The following is a 20492-nucleotide window of genomic DNA, read 5'->3' on the forward strand; positions in this document are numbered from 1 at the left end:
GCGCTTGACGTCAAGGCCGCGGCAACAGGAAGTGTTCTAACTGAGCCGTTGCTGTAGAACAGGTAAGCTAGGTTTTTACATTCGTTTAAAATGATTCGCGGTGCTTTTGGTACATAAAATAAAACATAAAGTATTTCTGGCTTCAGGTCAGAATTTATTTACACGATCTAGCATTATGTTATAACAATGGTTGGTTTATATTCGTAGCTAGCTAATGCTAGGCTTCCTCCAAAACATTTGACACTTCTGAAATACATTTGTTTTTTTTAAAAAGGGACAGTGTACATTAATCAACATTCATGAATGTAAATGTACCCAAATTAGCCCAAAGGCTAGTTTTCATTGGTAGTCAGATGTTATTGGGCCTAAAACTTGAGAAAATTAAAGAAATAAGAGAGAACCACAACAGTAGAAGCAGAACTTCTCAAATACAAAAGGCAATATATATGCATTTATATAAGATATTGTTATGGGTTAAATACTATTAATAATAGTAACATTATTAATGGTAATAATAGAGGAAGCACATTGTTGATCAAGACATATAACATCTACATTTAAGCCAATAATGGCAGTAAAAGAGTCTTTCACTGATCTGATCATCTGTAGAGAATCAGATGTTGCTTACTGGCTGTTTTTCTGCAAATACACTATATTGCCAAAAGTTTTGGGACGCCTGCCTTTACATGAACTTCTTAATCCCATTCTAAATCCGTAGGGTTTAATATGGAGTTGCCCCACCCTTTGCAGCTCTTCTGGGAAGGCTTTCCTCAAGGTTTAGGAGTGTGTTTATGGGAATTTTCTTCTAGAAGCGCGTTTGTACCGAAACCCGGTTCCAATTTAACCGGTATGTAACCGGACCGAATCAGAACGCAGATTTTGGTGCCATTTAAGTTCAAACGTGCTTTCACATATCAAAACTATTCAGTGTTTTCAACCACATCATGTTTATTTTAGGTTCCAGACATTTAAATGTTCATACGTACTAGCAAAAAACACACACTGATGTCTATGGAAGCGGCAAAAACACTCCTTTCAGACGGTTATAACTTGACTACGTGTTCAGATACACATTATATAGTAACTCTATAGTTTAATCTATTCTTCTCCCAGTTCAGCGGTCACTTACTTTCATGTATTTCGTGAGACGAGGATGAATTTATGTAACGTAAATCCGACCGATCCGATTCTCTGAGGCGCAAACTAACATGTCGGCACCCATCACGCATTATAGATCAACTTACACATATTTGAAAATCAGAATATCAGATAGTTTGTGACATAGTTTGTGAATATTTTGAATAAAAAACCTGAAAAAATTGCTGAAGAGCTGTCATACAGCGTTATTGCGGCTTCGGTGTGTCATGTGAGAAGCATGACACATCGCCATGGAAACAATAAGACGATGCGTTCTACAATATTTAGCCAGAAAATATGATCATATATATTTTAAAATAAAGCTGAACCTTGAAGCCGGTTTGTAGCAGACCAAGAATACTGACTACTGTTATTAGTAGCCTACTGTAGTTGTAACAGTTATTTAGTGTTAAATTAGTTGTAGTTGGGTTAGGTGGCTTTAGTTTTACTGTGAATTTGTTAAGCAAATAGTGTTTTGTATTTGTTTATATTTATATATTTAAGTATACTTTGAAGCCACACTGTGTGATATTTTCCCCCATCTAGCGGTTAAAAGCTATATGACCATCCAGTGAATATTAGTTTCTCTTCCTCTCAATTCTGATTTCGTTTTAACTCCTACGGTGGCCGATTTAGTCCAAGATTAACATGGCTTCCAGTTCGATATCGTCCACATTCGACACGGTTCCATCGAGTGTTAAAACGCCAAAGGCAAAGCATGAATTCACGGATTTGTCCCTCTTTGGCTAATGTACTTTCAAGATGGAGGAGCAACATGGCGACCCGCATTCGAACCCTCACCCGTATGTATTTACAATGGCATATTATAAACTTACGAGAATACTTTATTACTTGAAAGAAGTAAATATACATTAATGAGCACATGTATTTTTGAAAGAACTAAGTGTTTTTAGCTAAGAATAAACTAAAAAAGTTACACAGTGTAGCTTTAAACTTTTAATAAATGGTTCAGTTTAAATAATAAAGCCATTCTTTAATGTTATCCACCTGGTTTTGTGGCTCTTTTTATAATTTAAATATCGGTTCAGACACCGTTATCGAAAAAAACCCAAACGATACTCAACCAACCCTACTATTGGGTTGAGGTGCAGGCCACTCAAGTTCCTCCACACCAAACTCGCTCATCCATGTCTTTATGGAGCGACGCTTTGTGCTCCGGGTCATGTTGGGACAGGAAGGAGCCGTCCCCAAACTGTTCCCACAAAGTTGAGAGCATGAAATTGTCCAAAATGTCTTGGTGAAGCATTAAGAGTTCCTTTCACTGGAACTAAGGGGCCAACCCCTGAAAAACAACCTCACCCCATAATCCCCCCTCCACCAAACTTTACACTTGGCACAATGCAGCCAGGCAAGTCCAGTTCTCCTGGCAACCGCCAAACCCAGACTCGCCATCGGATCGCCAGACAGAGAAGCGTGATTGGTCACTCCAGAGAACACGTCTCCACTGCTCTAGAGTCCAGTGGCGGTGCACTTTACCCCATTGCATCCCACGCTTTGGTGATGTAAGGCTTGGATGAGCTGCTCAGCCATGAAACCCATTGCATGAAGCTCTACACACTGTTCTTGAGCTCATCTGAAGGCCACAGAAGTTTGGAGGTCTCTGCAGAAAGTTGGAGACTTCTGTGTCCCTCAGCATGCGCTGACCCCGCTCTGTGATTTCACTTTGTGGCTGTTGTTCCCAATCGCTTCCACGTTGTTATAACACCACTAACAGTTGAGTGTGGAATATTTAGTAGTGAGGAAATGTCCCGAATGGACTTATTGCACAGGTGACACCGATCACGATACCACGCTTGAGTTCTCTGAGCTCCTGAGAGCGACCCATTCTTTCTCTAATGTGTGTAGAAGCGTCTGCACTAGTGCTTGATTTATACACCTGTGGCCATGAAGTGATTGTACACCTGTATTCAATGATTTGGAGGAGTGTCCCAATACTTTTGTTAGAGATGCACCGATTGTAATTTTCTTGGCCGATACCGATTTTTACAGATTTTTGCCGATTCCGATTTTCTTTCTAAGAACTATAATTGACAGCATATACAAACAAAAATCCACTTTTTCTTCAAAGCAAATTTTTTTTATTAAAATAAATTATTAAACATTACAACAGGATCTTCTCTCACTTAAACAACTCTCAAAAAATAAGTGTTCTGTGCCTGGAAAGAAGTAGAAATAACAAATAACTGAAAATCAGTTGCTTTGTGAAACTAAACATTATAAATTGACCTTTTTTTTTCTCTTTTTTACTATATATATACAAGGGCGTAGATTTGGTTTGAACATTGGGGGGGTTGAACGTTGGTATGCTGCCTGTTTTTTTTATGCATTGTTATTGGATTCCATCCATCCATCCATCCATCCATCCATCCATCCATCCATCCATCCATCCATCCATCCATCCATCCATCCATCCATCCATCCATCCATCCATCCATCCATCCATCCATCCATCCATCCATCCATCCATCCATCCATCCATCCATCCATCCATCCATCCATCCATCCATCCATCCATCCATCCATCCATCCATCCATCCATCCGATCGGGTCACTCGCACCGGTGCGTCTAAATATTTTTTCGCAGTCGCACGCAGTAACTTTCAGGCGCAAATGCGCCCAAAATGGTCGCTATGTAGAGCCCTGTTTACGATTATAAATTCCACAACAACAACAAAAAAATTGTAGCCCATGAAAAGAGTTTGTGTGGATAATAATGTAACGTAATTATTCAACCGTTCAAAATGAAACTTTGAATGAACTTAGCTTGCGAACAGGCCATGTGTTTTTTTTTAATTGAACGTAACCGACACTTAAGCTATGCGGGCGTTACTGATGCATGCAATGACATGGAGGCGCTGGCTCCGCGTGAACAACGGCTTAAATGAACAACTACCCTACTAGGAAAAAAGCTTTAGTTGGGGCAGCCCTATAGCCGTTTATTTCAGATAGACCTATATTTGTTCCAGCTTGTCACAAACGGCATTTGGGGTTGAGCGAGCGGCGCTGAGAGGAATGAGAAAGCTGCTCTCCATTCTGGAGGAAATGGCGCTCATTCTTTTCTACGCACACAGCATTGTCACAATATGACCTCATGCAAGTTTTAAAAACATATTTCAACATATTAATAATACCTGTTAATAACTTTTTGTTTAATTCGTTCAAAAATAATAGTGTACATATTTGGTTAAAATCGATTCCCTATTTTCGTTTTCGAAACGTGTGTTGGTTGGTCCGATCGATTGTGCAATCGATTTTCGAATTTTCCTAATATATACTTATATATATTTTACTTTTTACTAAAATATCAAGTGAAAAAGAATCAACCATCTAGGCATAATTATTATTATTAGTAGAGACGTATTATTATTACATAGAGAAGGCGCTAAATCTACTGTAGGCTACAAAAGTAGCCCAATATATTCTGTTAATTAATTTTTTTTAAACCAAACTTTTATTTTGACGGGTGGCCGTGCAGACCTTTGAGTGTCTGTGTTCATAATATGACAGTTTTCTCAAATGAAACGGTAAATTCTCATGAAGTGGCGGTTTATGCGTTCGGCTGATCATCCAGCGCCATGAAATCCATAATTTCTTTGTAATTGCTTTGGTGTTTTGGCTGCTTATACCCAGGAAAGACAGGAGCGGCTGCAGACCTGTGGCTGGCTCTGAGCTCTGGCCAGCTTTAGCCGTTTTACCTTTTACTACCTTCTTCAAACTGGGCAGTTCTGCGGGGGGATGGAGTTTTCCTGGTGGTTCTCTGTGGTTTATTTAAAAATGTATGCAGTTTATGCAGAAAATCGGCCAATTCCGATCCCTGGCCGATCAATTGGTGCTTCTCTAACTTATCGTCCCCTTGGAATTATAAGGTTCTATCTGCGTTCTGAGCAGTTTTGAGATATTGAGCTTCAAAGTTTTTGCATTACATATAGGAAAATGTATATGGGGAACAAGTTTCTTTCAAACATGAAAATAACAGGGACCCTAAATGTATTCTAAATATACAATATCAAAATCCTCTCAAAATTGTAAATGGGGATTTTTGGAATGGGTCAAATGCAGATAGAACCTTCTAATTCTAAAAAAAAAAACACTTTTCGCTTAGTATTATAAGGTTCTATCTGCCAAACCATTATTTGAACATTAAATATAAAAAATTATGTTGTAACAATGTCTCAACATGTGTTGGAATGTAAAATTTTATCCTTTCTTATGACATTTATTTCATATTTTTAGCACTTCCATGTATTTAGGACATTTCAAATTAAGCTAGGCAGGTCTAAATATTTTGTCCAGTGCAGATGTAAATTTTTGGTACCAATTTGGTGGGTAATTAAACACATTATTGCAGAAATTGTTCATCTTTCTTTTGTTTTGACAGAAAGCAGCTACTGTAATACATCTGAGCAGGATTTTATTCCACCTAAAGTGGGCCAGGTAAAATGTCTTTCTCTCTAGACATCAGTATGGCTGAAATAACATGCTAACGTTTATTGTTGTAATTAAGACCCCATCAATTAAACTTTTTACTATTTGACCTTTAAGGCTTAATATTGTAAAAATTAAGACATTTTAAGACTTTAAAAACAGACATGCTTCAGCAAATTAATTCATAAAGTTTAATAATCATTGAAAAATGATTCACTGACTATATGTGATGCCTGGAATTCGGGCTGCTGTCCTTGACAAGATCGTCAATAAAATTGTCGATCTTGAGGTTTCTTAAAAACTTTGCATTGTGTGCCATAATCCTCACAGATATTGTGTGTCTGCGATCTTTCCTGTCAAGGAAAAAGCCGGCGACACAACCTATAAAGTTGATCCTGATTGGTCCTCTTCTGTGCATTCGAAGTGCTGATTGGCTCACGCAGATAGAACCTTATAGAGCCAAGTCAGAGTTCGACTTTGTAGATAGAACCTTTTTGTTTTTCAATAAAAAGTCCCAAAATGTACACAACTTTAAAAAAAAAACATCACATAATGTAAATAAGTTGTCACAGAATAAGAATATGTGAATAACTCAATTTTGACAAAAACGTCAGATAGAACCTTATAATTCCAAGGGGACGTTATGTCAATATAGTGTATTAATGTATTCAAGTGTGTTTCTTGTGCTCTTCAGGAATGACCTGTACACTTGAGAAGGTGCTGGCCGATGCCAAATCACTGGTGGAGAGACTCCGAGATCATGACAATGCTGCTGAGATCCTGATCGAACAAACCACACTGCTGAATAAGAGAGTGGAGGCCATGAAGCAGGTATCATCGCTTGTTCTCAGTCTACCCAGTGAATAAAACCAAGTCTCATCTTCAGATTTCTTGTCCTCTCAGTATCAGGAAGAGATCGAGGTGTTGAACCAGGTGGCGAGACATCGGCCGCGCTCGACTCTGGTCATGGGAATCCAGCAGGAAAACCGGCAAATACGGGAACTGCAGCATGAAAACAAAGGTGTGTTTGGAGGGATTGCATCTGAAGCAGAGGTGGACAGTAACTAAGTACATTTACTTGAGTACTGTACTTAAGTAGACTTTTTGAGTATCTGTACTTTCCTTGAGTAGTATTTTTTTATGGAAACTTTTACTTCACTACATTTGAAAGACAAATATCGTACTTTTTACTCCACTACATTTCTATCAAGGTCCTCGAAGTAGAAAGTCGTAGCCGCTTTGAAAGTCAGTGGATGATTTGTTTTCTTCTTTAAAACGTGATAAGTTTTGTTTTTGCAGACAGCCTATCAGTAATCACTCTTGTAGGATCACATGAAGTTCAATGATTTCCAAGTATATTTTGAACACCAATCAATTGATGGCAAAATAGACGGCGGCAGTTCACAGACACAGTGCTCGCAACCATAGTCATACTTAAAAGTTAAAATTAAGAAGAGCAGACGTGGATAAGACTGAAAGAGTGCACACAGAAAGCTGCCTCTCAGACGCCAGACCACAAGTACTGGATTTTAGTCTGTTGAATCTACTAAAATTGTATTGTAGTCAATTAAAACTAGACTAAAACAATTCAGATGCCTAAAATGTTATAGTCAAAAGACTATGACTAAAACTAAATCACGATTTGCTGTCAAAATTAACACTGGTATGAAGTATGATTGGTCAAAGGATTTTTATAGATTTACCCGCTATTTAGTATCAGTGATACTGGCCTTCATTCATAAAAATATTACAATACAACACATTTAAAATAGGCCTATGCTGTCTTTAAATTGTTTATACATTAATTTGGAGAGTAACTGAAATTATTACAATGTTAAAAACTTAAAATATTAAAAACTTGCGATTAATCGTGATTAATTACAGAAAAAATGCGATTAATTCATTTTTTTTTTAATCGATGCCCAGCACTAATATTTAATGTATATACATGCAAATATTTCTTAAATATATACATGAATGTGTGTGTATTTATATATAAATAATAATTTACAGAGTACACACACATATATTATGTAAACACAAACTTTTGTTTTGGATGCGATTAATCGCGATTAATCTTTTGACAGCCCTAAATATAATATATATGTGTGCAGGTCTTAAAAGCCTTCAAATAGATTTTTAAAAAGGTACATGTACAGGTGATTTAATAAATAATTTTGCATATTTTTAATGCCTAACAATTAACATGTCCATATCTTTTCATTTAATTGGAAAATTCATGTATGCAATATTATCTCTATATTTTGATGTTTTAATTAAGTAATGATTTATAAAAAAAGAAAACTAAAACTAGTGTGAAATAAATGTCTAAAGCAGGAATAAGAGCTGCAAACTGCATATCTCGTTAAAACTCACTCACTCTTGCACACCAGCCTCTTTCCTCATTGGATTTTGTAAAATTGGAGATTTTTCCTCATTGGAAATTGTATTTTATTTGTCAGTGTATGCTTTAGTGTTACTGCATTAAAGCTACACTGTGTAACTTTTTTAGTTTATTCTAAGCTAAAAACACTTAGTTCTTTCAAAAATATATGTGCTCATTAATGTATATTTACTTCTTTCAAGTAATAAAGTATTCTCGTAAGTTTATAATATGCCATTGTAAATACATACGGGTGAGGGTTCGAATGCGGGTCGCCATGTTGCCCCTCCATCTTGAAAGTACATTAGCCAAAGAGGGACATACCCGTAAATTCAAGCTTCACCTTTGGCGTTTTAACACTCGATGGAACCGTGTCGAATGTGGACGAGGTCGAACTGGAAGCCATATTAATCTTGGACTAAATTGGCCACCGTAGGAGTTAAAACGAAATCGGAATTGAGAAGAACATAAACTAATATTCACTGGATGGTCATTTAGCTTTTAACCGCTAGATGGGGGAAAATATCATGATTAATGATACACACAGCTACAGTAGGTGTTTGATATATTGGCAGTAACACACACACCTTTATCGTATTTATTGTGCTTGATTTAAAATAAAAGGTGCTTTAAAAAGTCCTTGAATCTGGTGTTCATGAAAGAGTGGGAACCCTGCTGAAAGCTCAATCTAAACCCTCCCGTTTCTCTCCACAGAGCTGCGCTCGTCGCTGGAGGAGCATCAGTCTGCGCTGGAGCTGATCATGAGCAAATACAGAGAGCAGGTGTTTCGCCTTCTGATGGCCAGCAAGAGAGATGATCCTGCTATCGTCACGCAGCTCAGAGAACAGCACACTAATGTCAGTCCCGCAGACGCGTTTTCAGAGGTTTACCCTAATGCTCAAGTGCTCATTTCATGTGTTTATGTTGCAGGAGATGCAAGCGCACATTGAAAAAATAAATGAAATGGCCACGGTGATGAGGAAAGCCATCGAGGTGGATGAAGGGCGACTGTGTGAGGATGAGGAGAGAATCAAACGTCTGGAGGTGGGACATAATTTCACAAAACGAGTAATTAGTGCTGGGCGGTATGACCAAAAATCTATATCACGCTATCTTTGAGTTACATTGTACTTACTCAAATAAGTAATGCGTAATATTAATTACTGATCTTCAGACAAAACAATAACACTAGCCAGGTTTACGAACTTCTGTTGTTTCTTGAAGTAGAGACCAGGAGAACTTGGATAGGTTTTTCAGCAGGATTCTTTATTGAGAAAAAAACGTGCTGTCTTTCCGCTGAGGTTCCAAGTCTGACTAAAGCCAGTTGAACCTCGTATTTTATCTACATTTCAAGGGGAGGGATTATACAGCAGGGGAGGAGACATAGGAAAATCGAGACACACCCCAAACATTCCTGTCTCATCAGCCGTAATTCAATCAGCAGAACAGTGTCATTCAAATGCATAGATGCTAATCCAATCACTCAGGCAGTATTGCTCTAAACTTGTCATGGTAAATAGTCAGGAAGTGCATAAAGACAAAAGACTTAATGTCTCAAACACTTACACAGCCTGACGTAATCTCCTTAGAGTTTCCTCAAGTTTACTTCAAAATGTAAAACACAAATATAGATAATGTTTTCAGTTATATTCTATTACATTGGAACATAGATATAACAATGTGTAAATTTGTAATCCAACAACGTGCACACTTTTCCGATTACATGAGGCGTTATCTAAACCGATCTGGTGTTCACATGTGCTGACTTTCAATCGGGATCATTTTGTGAGATGCGCACACAGTTTGTCTGCCGCATCAGATTCGTAACGTTGCCAGTTATAGTAACTGCGACGTTCGTGGATCAATAGTTCTGTGTTGGTGATTTTTATATTGATTTATTTTGCAATAGTTTAACCTAATTTATGTACATTGCAATGGCTATTTCAACAGCTGTGAATGATGAATGCGGAATCAAAATGAATTCAATTCATTTATTTTGAAAAACACAAAATTAACAATAAAATGCGCACAAATTATTAATAAAACATAGGATGTACAGTGAAACAAGAAAGCATTCAAGACGTGCTCCGCATCATTACTAGTACTAAACACATAGATATTTCATATGATTAAGGAAAGACACCATAATCACAGAGGTATAAATATTAACAAAAGTAATTAAAGTAGACTGTGGGTAATGTTACTTAAACTTTTTTATATATATAACTTACGAGAAACAGAGAAATGTCCTCTCCAGCAGCTTGAATGTTCCCCGTTGCCATGGCAACTCTCAACAGCCACCAGGACTTATACAGTTTTATAAAAGCTATTTATTATTTGTTGTAAAGTGTAAGAATCACCTCGGAAAAATTAATTCTTCTCTCAGGCGCAGTTGAAGCCTTTAGGACAAACGCTGTCAAGATGAGATGCTGTAGCCAGGCTATGTCTGTGTCATTATTCCAACATTATATGTTCATAACTCGTTACGAAATAAAAAGTTTAACACAGAAAAATTAACTTTCCTCTCTTGTCAACATTAGCCTGGTGTGAGCGTGGCGCGCGCTCTTCAGTTGAGGAGGCGCGCGCACTGTATATCACGTCACAGAAAGACGTACACTCAATGTAATCGGATCAGGTTGTTTACCTGATGGAGTTTTTCGTTTGATCGGTTCATGAAAAGGTTTATCCCACCCCTCTCAAACCCATTACAATTTCACTCGGTTTGGGCATTTTTATTCCGATTGAGATGCCGTGTTGGGGAAAGTTCTATCGATTCTTTTTGTAATCGATTAATCTAGCACTTAATCGATCGATTAATCGGATAAAAGAATTCTGTGTTTTTAAACAACCAAAACAAATAATGCATAACGAAAATGAAGAGGAAAAGCAATTTAATTTATTAATATGCACAACAGGTTTCATGCTGTAATCTAGCCCTGACATCAAAATATCTTTTATGTATATTTCTACACCTGCAGCATTTACCATTAGGCTACTAACAAATAATATATCATTTCTGGGGTGATCCTATTTGCTATGGTAACCTAGCAACCTGTGTGTGTGCGTGTGTGTGTGTGTGTGTGTGTGTGTGTGTGTGTGTGTGTGTGTGTGTGTGTGTGTGTGTGTGTGTGTGTGTGTGTGTGTGTGTGTGTGTGTGTGTGTGTGTGTGCGTGTGCGCGTGTGCGTGAGGCTTCATTGCAGTTTGGTACAGCAGAAATACATACATTAATTTTCAATAGAACGCTGTGGCTTGCATCACTTGCATTGCGGTGCATTTTAGGTGAAGCATCCGTTCGAAAAATCGCGTCACAACATCACGTCCCCGTGTATATCAATTCAATGTTTGAGTGGTAGGTAATAACCATATATCGTCAATATTATAATATTAAGCTACCCTAGATGAATCTGCAAATTTGAAAAATCGATTTGCATTATAGCTTGAGGAAAGACAAATAAACAAATATCACAGACATGTTAGGTATCCTAAACTATGATTTTATACGTCTTATGTATTTACTTGCAAGAATGTAGCCCCTCACGCCAACGAGCAAACGCCGGCCCAATGTTGATCCTCGTCCTGCCTTTAATCCCTTCACTTTCTCGTTTCCTCGTTTTGCTTTCCTCCGACAAAACCTTTGCTTTCTTATTTTTCTGTGCTGCTTCGGCCATGACTATATAACATTCGGCAAACAAATGATAGTTTTTCTCGCACGTCCGAATTTAAGGGAAGTGACGTATATGCCGTAAAGCAGTCGAATTTTGTAGTTCTTTTTTTTCTCGGGTTACTACCCGAAACCCGAAGTTTAAAAGTACGATTAAAAACGATACAGACCCCGTCAGGCTATGGCAGACGTGTCATTCAACCTATTGTAAGTCGATGTATCATCACAAGAGGTTTAAAAAAATATATTATAAAGGTTGAAAAGTTACCTAGTGCTGCTTTAAAGGGTTAGTTCACCCAAAAATGAAAATTCTGTCATTAATTACTCACCCTTATGTCGTTCGAGACCCGTAAGACCTCCGTTCATCTTCAGACACAAATGAAGATATTTTAGTGTAAAGCTGATGCTGAGAAAGGCTTCAGACAGGCCTCCATTGGCATTCAGTACACTTATACTCCCAAGACCGATAAAAGGCACTTAAAATGTCGTTACAAAGTCCATCTCACCACAGTGACTCTACAATAATCTTACGATGCGACGACAATAGTTTTTGTGCGCAAAAAAAATCAAAATAACACCTTTATCCAGCTTGTTATTGCCTTCCGCGTGTGCCTCCACGACGCATGCGCGAGAATATGACGTAGCGCCGGTGTTCGGGAATCCATGAAATGCACACTTAAGCCCCATTTTGAGCACTACGCCGAGACCTAAAGCACGATCAATGTAGAATTCAACAGCTGAGACACGCGCGTCTTCCTCTGATTGTAAACAAATCGCTTCTGGGTCATGTGTCCGAACGCCGGATCTGCGTCATATTCTCGCGCATGCGTCGTGGAGGCACACACGGAAGGCAGTAACAAGTTGGATAAAGGTGTTATTTTGATTTTTTTTGCGCACAAAAACTATTGTCGTCGCATCGTAAGATTATTGTAGAGTCACTGTGGTGAGATGGACTTTGTAACGATGTTTTGAGTGCCTTTTATCGGTCTTGGGAGTATAAGTGTACTGAATGCCAATGGAGGCCTGTCTGAAGCCTTTCTCAGCATCAGCTTTCAACAAAAATATCTTCATTTGTGTTCCGAATATGAACGGAGGTCTTACGGGTCTCGAACGACGTGAGGGTGAGTAATTAATGACAGAATTTTCATTTTTGGGTGAACTAACCCTTTAAGGTGTTTATATGGAGCATTTTTATTCGGATTTGACTTTTAAACTGATTACTGTGCTCCATGTAAACGCACCTGATATATTGTGAGATGTGTGCAAGTTGCTTTCAGTTAAAACATGCGTTTTAGTTTTAAAGCCTTGTCTGTGAAACCCGGGGACTGTGGAGTGGTGATATTCTGGTTTATAGGTGATGTTGTTCTGTTGCAGCTGGAGAATAGTGGTCTGCGGGAGCTGCTGGGAATCAGCCGCGAGGCGTTTCTGGTGCTGAAGAGGGACGATACGTCTGACAGCACGTCTCTCTCGCCGCTGCTCTCCAGCACAGATGTCAGTCTGAGGAAGAGCTAAAGAGAGACTCGAGAGTTTACAAACCGTCATTCAGAGCTGCCCTACAAATCCCACAATCCTCCATTACAGGGTCATGTGACCTCACCGAGCTTCCTGGATGTCCATCAGCCATGAGGGGTTTTGCAGGAAGGGCCTAACACTGGGATTCAACCACTTTTCCTTCATCATGGCTTCAGTCTGGAAAATGACAAAATTGACTGATTCCGCCGTGGAGTGACCGATAGGCAGATTGTGAATGATTACCTGGACATGGGACTTTGTACAGGGAATGTCACAAATGTGCCATTTTAATGAAAAAGGCTTGTTTCTTTTGTGCTTCTTGTGTTTGTAACAGTGTTTTATGTGAGTATGAGATTGAAAGTGATTAAAACCGGTGAATGAACAGGGGCTGATTTCATTCAGCATTTCAGTGTATTCAAATATAGCGGTGCATGTTATTCCAAAGAAAAGACAGTTTGGAAATATAACTTTTCTGCTAGTCGCTGTGCGTGTAAATCTCTGATTTTAAGAGACGCTCTAGCGACTGACACTAGTGGTTGCAGCCTTTAGCCTCCTTGTTAGAGCGTCCGTCGGGCTGTGATTATGGGGCGTGTTTCAAACGAACCAGGAAAGACCTCAATTGGATAGACCTACAACCAATCAGAGCAACGGAGCGACGCATAACATTAGTTGTCAAATGTCAACAGAACTCAACTGCACTGTGTTGCCAAGTCCGCGAGTTGAAGCAACCCCGATTATGTGATATACAGACCCAGTAATGCAAATTTTATCATTCAGCCCTGCCAAAATAACACATATTTTACCTGTCAAATGCCACTTTTTTCCAGAGAACCCCCCGGAAAGCTATTGGGCTAGTTTTTGGCTAGTTTTGAGTAGCAATTGGGCGGGTTTTGTTGTGAAAACTTGGCAACCCTGTCTGCACGCACGCTGGAAGAAGTAAGTGTAAACAATCTTTGCCGGTGTTGTAAAAAAATAATTTAAGGATACACGGAGTACCAACACGATCATAATTTCTGAGAGAAATGGTAAAGGTGAATGCATATACAAACAAGTTCTCCGTTTAGGATTAGAACAAATTCAACCCAAGCGCCTTTGATGACGTGATGATTGCGTTACTGTTGATCATCTGTCCATCATCGTCTAAAGCCCGCCCTGATGATTTCATTGGTCCGAACAGTTTCTGTTCAGGCATAATTACTCCTCTACGGATCAAGTCCAGACCGAACTGCCCGAGCTCAAATGTTGTGGGCGGGGCTAAGTTCGGCTGGCATCCAGGCTAAGAGTTATTATCCTTGGCTAAAACCTTAAAACGTTTCTATTAATTGAAATGAAGCTGAAATAAAAATGCTAAATAAATTAATATTAGAAATGTTGCCGTGACACTATCAAGTGTAGTAATTAAGCTTAAAGGTGCAGTGTGTGAATTTTAGCGCCATCTAGTGGTGAGGTTGTGAGTTGCAAGAAGCTACGGTGGCTGAGACAGGACAAAGATGTGGTCGTCTGACTGTGCGTTCACACCAGACGCAACTTGCGCGAATAAATCACGCTAGTATTCGTGCGTAGTTGGACATTTTGAGTTTACTTGCGCGTGACATTCGCGTCATGGGAGGGGCTTCTGCCAGCCGGCTCGTCTCGTTGTGACATGGATTGTTTTAAAATACGGAGAATAAGCTCAATTTGCCGGCTTTAGCTAACTTGAAGTCTCAATATGTAGAGCTCAAATTCAGTAAAGAGCGTTTTTTTGCAACTCACCAGACAGTCCGACCTCCTCACTCACTTTCTTCCAAGCAAGATCCTTTTTATTCCCGTTTCTATAAAGTATGAAGATTGTTGCCACTACTAAAGCAAAACGGCCGTAACGCTCAATTCGCGCCGTGTCATTTGTGCAAATTGCGCCGCCTCATGTCTAATCGAGTCTTTACATTGACTTAACATATAAATCACTCGCGCTTAACGCTTCATTCACGCCTGGTGTGAACGCATCATGAGACAGCAGAGAGTAGCTAGCGGTCTGTAGAGAAATTTGTCCCTTTAGGGCTACCGTAGAAACATGGCGGCACAAAATGACGGCTTCACTGTAAGGGGACCCGCGGTGTGTGTAGATAGAAACGGCTCATTCTAAGGTAATAAAACATAACCGTCTTTATACACCACTGTAAAACATAGTTATGTATATTATATTGCATTTCTGTCAATAGATCCTCATAAATATTACACACTGCACCTTTAAATATATATATAAGATATACAAGTTAAATGTATAACTTATTATTATACTAATTATTAACTGTAAATAACTAAAGAGTAAATGGTAATAATAAAATGAGAAGTGCACTACTAAGTTACAAAAAATAAAAGTATATTAAAATAATTTAAAAAAAAAAACACTACAAAGCTATAAATCTATAAATCTCACAATCCAATTAATTCCAGATGATTAAAATCAATTCCTGCCAGACATTTGTCTCATGTAATATCGTGTTTCACTCACAATTACATCACATTAAATATGCACAGGAACGCAGGGCAATTTTTGTTCATTACATTTATATATATTCATGTTTAACATTTAGTAGTTTATTTGTAATAAACACTTTAAGTTCGCTGTTTAAAAAGTGTTATTTGTATATGAATTATGATTTTAAACCCCCCCGCGCGGAGTGTGACGTCATATTGTGACCGTTGAAGTGTGAAAGAATTCATCCGCGCTACTCCTGAGAAAAAGTCCACTTCGGTGTTGTGTAAGGAAGGCAGGTTTTTATGTTAATTTTATTTTCTGTCACTGTGCAGGCTCTTTTATTGTATATGACAATATAATGATGATATACCGTATCAAATCGAGGGGCCGTTTACACATCATTTTCAACTTAACGTCTTTTTTTATGCGCTTTGGCCGTTCATTTACACAACAACGGCGTTTTGGGGGCATGAAAACGCAAACTTTTGAAAAAAGGGTTACAAAGTGCAAGTTTTTGAAAATACCACCTTGTTATATCAAAACAACAAAACGCAAATTGGCATGCGCATGCGTGTTAGTGAAGATGTCGTCACGACACAGAGCCCCGCCCCCAGAACTCACGGCATCCTCCCCCAAGTTCCGCCATTTTGGGAGGTTGGCCGCCAAAACAAACATTCATTATTTGTGTTGGTAGCATAGGTTGTTGTCGCGCTATTTTAGGATGCCTGGGAAACACTGTAGTGTAATAGGTTGCTCCAGTGCCTCACACGATTACCGTGGGAAACATAAGAACAGCGTGTTAAAGTTTTATCGTTTTCCTACATGGAAAAGGCACGAAGGAGAGCATGTCTCCGATGTTACAAGAAGACGTCGGATGTCTTGGGTGGCTGCTATCCAAAGAAAGGACATTACTTTCGACCGCATCTCTGATTCGAGGAGGGTGTGTTCTCTGCATTTTCATTCGGGTAAGTTGTCTTAACATGTGTGTATGTTGTCGGCTCTTAAAGGGATAGTATACCCAAAAATAAAAATCCTGTCATCTTTTAAGTTACTCGCCCTCAAGTTGTTCCAAACCTGTATGAGTCTTTTAATTCTGCTGAACACAAAATATATTTTTAAGAATGTTTGTAACCAAGCAACCATTGACTACCATAGTAGGGGAAACAATAGGGCTCGGGCGTCTAACGTCATTACGTTGCGTGGCGGCCATGTTGATGGCCTCATTTGCTGCTACTTATAGACGTGCTCCCTCTCGGTCTTAATTTGGCGTTATTATTGGAAACCATGGTAAATCGTTGCTGCATTGTGGGATGTAACACTGCATCACATAATCGCCATGGGAAAAAGGTCGAAAATGGGTTAACTTTCCACCGCTTTCCTGCTTGGAGACGCAATCACGGAGACCAAGTATCCGAGGTAACAAAGAGTCGTCGACTCGCTTGGATCGCGGCTGTAAGACGACCAAACATAACCTTCCACAGTATCCCGATGTCGATGAGAGTTTGTTCCCTGCATTTTCATTCTGGTAAGTTGAAGATCAGGGCCGTGCAGAGAGTTCTTCAGGGGCAGGGGCTCAAATGTAAAAAAGGGGCTATATATATATATATATATATATATATATATTATGCTCATCAAGCCTGCATTTATTTAATCAAAAATACAGGAAAAACAGTAGCCTAATATTGTGAAATATTACATTATGTTCTTTTTAACTTTGTATTAATCCAACAATCTTGAAAAGAGTATCACAGTTTCCATCATTGACATTAAATCCTCATATTAGAATGATTTCTGAATGATCATGTGACACTGAAGAGTGGAGTAATGATGCTGAAAATACAGCTGTGATCACAGGAATAAATTATATTTTAAATTATTTTAAAATAGAAAACCATTATTTTAATATATTTCGCAATATTGCTGTTTTTATCAAATAAATGCTGGCTTGATGAACATAAGAGACTTCTTTCATAATGCTGCATAATATTCAAAAATGGTAACGTTAAATAAAGTCCTTTCACGTAACCATTTCTCCAGCCTACACTTCACATAATAGGCCTGTGGCACTTGGGTTTTGATAGTTTCATGAAATAGTAAACGGTGTATCAATATACATAAATACAAGTGAATTTAACACTACTTACCATTAATGCGACTTTTACTGCTGCGTGGTTTTGTGCAGTGATTTGTTTGTTGTCAGTTAAAATCCATTTTGTCAGTGATGCAATTTATAAAATGAGCCAAACCGCAGGAAATCGTTCCACAAACGTTAGTTCGTCTGTCGATGTAATTTTCAACCGATTTATGAATAAGAACAGAAAATTACCGCTTCACATCGCCCAATGGAATTTGAACTTGCTTTGCCAGATCACGATTGGTTGGTGTATATACATGACAAACGGGCATTGGTGAATTGTGTAATACTTTAAAATATATAATATATAGATCTGTAATTAAATCAACACATTAGCTCTGATTATGGATGAAAAAAAAAATATTGGTTTACTTTTTTCCCGTGAGGCCACACACTCTCTGAAAGGACCATATTTGACTCGAGAGCCGTTTCCGAACAGTGGGAAATCAGCTGTCAATCAAAACGCACGCGATCCATAGCAACGCGTTATGGCAACGCCTCAACAGAAATTGTCCGACTTTTGAGCCGTCCGTTACTATTGTATACATTGTCATGTTATAATAATCACATTTATTTATTTTTATTGACCACGATATTATCATTGATATTTGTCTGAGAGGGGCACTTTTGATTCATTTTGAAAAAGGGCAGGGGCTCGAGCACCCAAAGCCCCCCCCTCTGCTTTTTACACATTGTTTCTTTCCTTCAACTGTGATACCACATACATACACATGCATGCGCGCGCACACAAAACATAACATTATAGTTCTATATGTTTTCAACACTTCTGCTATGGGATGCACAGCAAACCTGGCCATCATTGGAAAGTGATGACCCATATGGCTTCAGAGTGCGTTGAGAGTGCAAGACCTGAGGAGACATAAATGAACATGCATTACGCATTTGCTAATTTGTCTTAAAACTGGAAAAAACAGCAGTAATAATAAATTAACACTTTACAATAAAAAAATGACAGATAAGGACAACAATTCATTATGTTTCATTCTATGCAGGAAACCAAACATTAACCTCAACCCCTCAGTAATGTGTATACATGACATATAATGACTTATATATATATATATATATATATATATATATATATATGTATGACAGTAAAGTGTACAATCTGAATACATTTATGCATTTAGCAGACGCTTTTATCCAAAGCGACTTACAACTTGGGGAATATATATTAGGGATGGGCAACAGTGGTCGAGTAATCGAGTACTCGAATGTGACAGCGATCATCGATCATGAGAACGATGATCGCCCTGAAAAAAAAAAATATTTGTCTCTTTTTTTATTGGTTATTGCGTCGTTTTGCGCGGTACCGGAGGTCTGATTAGTTAGCGTTATACAGCACGCCTCCAGACCGCGGCGAAATAAAGTGAAACTGAGGCGTGCACTGCAGTGATGTCTGGAATCACTGATCATTAAATGGTTAGTGCAAGATGTGCAGCGCCAATCTGTCATAGCATTATAATGAGAACACCGTGGAAAATGCTGTAAATGATCTGTGCTCAGTTCCCCGTGTATCAGCTGATCCACAGAGAAACTAGCGAGAACACTCAGACTAGCGCGTGAAGTTCATGTGCGCATTCGCGTCCTTTTCTGCAGATGCAGAAGATTATCTTTATGTTGTTTATCTGATTAATCTAATATAAAACGCGTTTGGTTGAGCTTAATAAGATAGAAAAGCGCTGCCGTTATACCGGCTGTTCATTCTCTTCAGTTTCAGCTCAAATGCATTAATGCTCGAGCTCGACATGGTTTGAGACAGTCATTTTCTTTTTAGATTGGCTATTTCTTTCTCAGAATCATTTATATTAGTTATGCAGCAGTGCTATACTGTTCTCGTATTTTTTAACAGTAGACCTAGTTTATTTAAAGTTGTTTTTCGTTATGAGTTTGAAAACGCGCAGTGATGTCTGTAAAAGCTTCGACCATGAATAATACAATTAAGTGCATGATGTGCAGAGTCCATCAGTCAAAGCATTATAATGAGAACAGGATTTTAATAAAATGTTGTTTCTGTGTGCTTTCGTTGTCCGTGTATCAGCGTTGTTAAAGGAAGAGCGCATTCAAAATGTTCCGTTTCAAACCATAGCCTGTCAAATCTAGCACGCTGAAGTTCACGTGCGCATTCACGTCCTTTTGTGGTGATATATGTCATAATAGGTTCATAATAATCTTCATATTAACATTGATATAGGGTGCGTTTGGTTGAGTTTATTAACCAGCTAGCAAGCTCTGCAGGGTGGTGTTATTTCACAGTTTCAGCTCAAAGGCAATGCTCGATATTACTGACTTGGTTATTTGAGATGGTCCTTTTATAAAGATGTTTCTTTTTCAAAGACATTTATGCATCATAATCAAGCAGTTATTTTTTTGTTTTAAATGTTCATGTTTTCATATACCTGTTTTCATGTCACGTTTGTATTTCTTTACAACCATTTTCATAACAGTTTCATTATCTCAATGACGGACAAGCCCCGCCCCCTGCACATGCCCCGCCCCCGAGTACTCGAGTACTCGTTTTTGAGATCTATCGATGATCGAAATGAGAAATTGACAAAAATGCCCATCCCTAATATATATATATATATATAGCTTAAAGGGTTAGTTCACCCAAAAATGAAAATTCTGTCATTAATTACTTCCCCTCATGTCGTTGGACACCCGTCAGACCTCCGTTCATCTTCAGACACAAATGAAGATATTTTAGTGTAAATCTGATGCTCTGAAAGGCCTCCATTG

General features: G+C 38.5%; 1 protein-coding gene across 2 annotated transcripts; it reads left to right on the forward strand.

Annotated features, from left to right (window-relative positions):
- On the forward strand, positions 1-15486 carry fgfr1op2 (FGFR1 oncogene partner 2). 2 transcript variants are annotated; one of them, XM_079817027.1, is made up of 7 exons: positions 9-62; positions 5537-5592; positions 6278-6414; positions 6487-6604; positions 8681-8823; positions 8897-9010; positions 13003-14512. In XM_079817027.1, the coding sequence occupies exons 3-7, from the start codon at positions 6280-6282 to the stop codon at positions 13138-13140; spliced, it is 648 nt and encodes a 215-aa protein (XP_079673153.1). In that variant the 5' UTR covers positions 9-62; positions 5537-5592; positions 6278-6279; the 3' UTR covers positions 13141-14512. The 2 variants fall into 2 exon arrangements, with proteins under 2 accessions (XP_079673154.1, XP_079673153.1); XM_079817028.1 differs by lacking the exon at positions 5537-5592 and having other exon boundaries at positions 1-62; positions 13003-15486.
- The last annotated feature ends 5006 nt before the right edge of the window (positions 15487-20492 follow it).

The sequence above is a fragment of the Gobio gobio genome, assembly GCF_949357685.1.
Source record: "Gobio gobio genome assembly, chromosome: 5".
Taxonomy (NCBI): Eukaryota; Metazoa; Chordata; class Actinopteri; order Cypriniformes; family Gobionidae; genus Gobio; species Gobio gobio.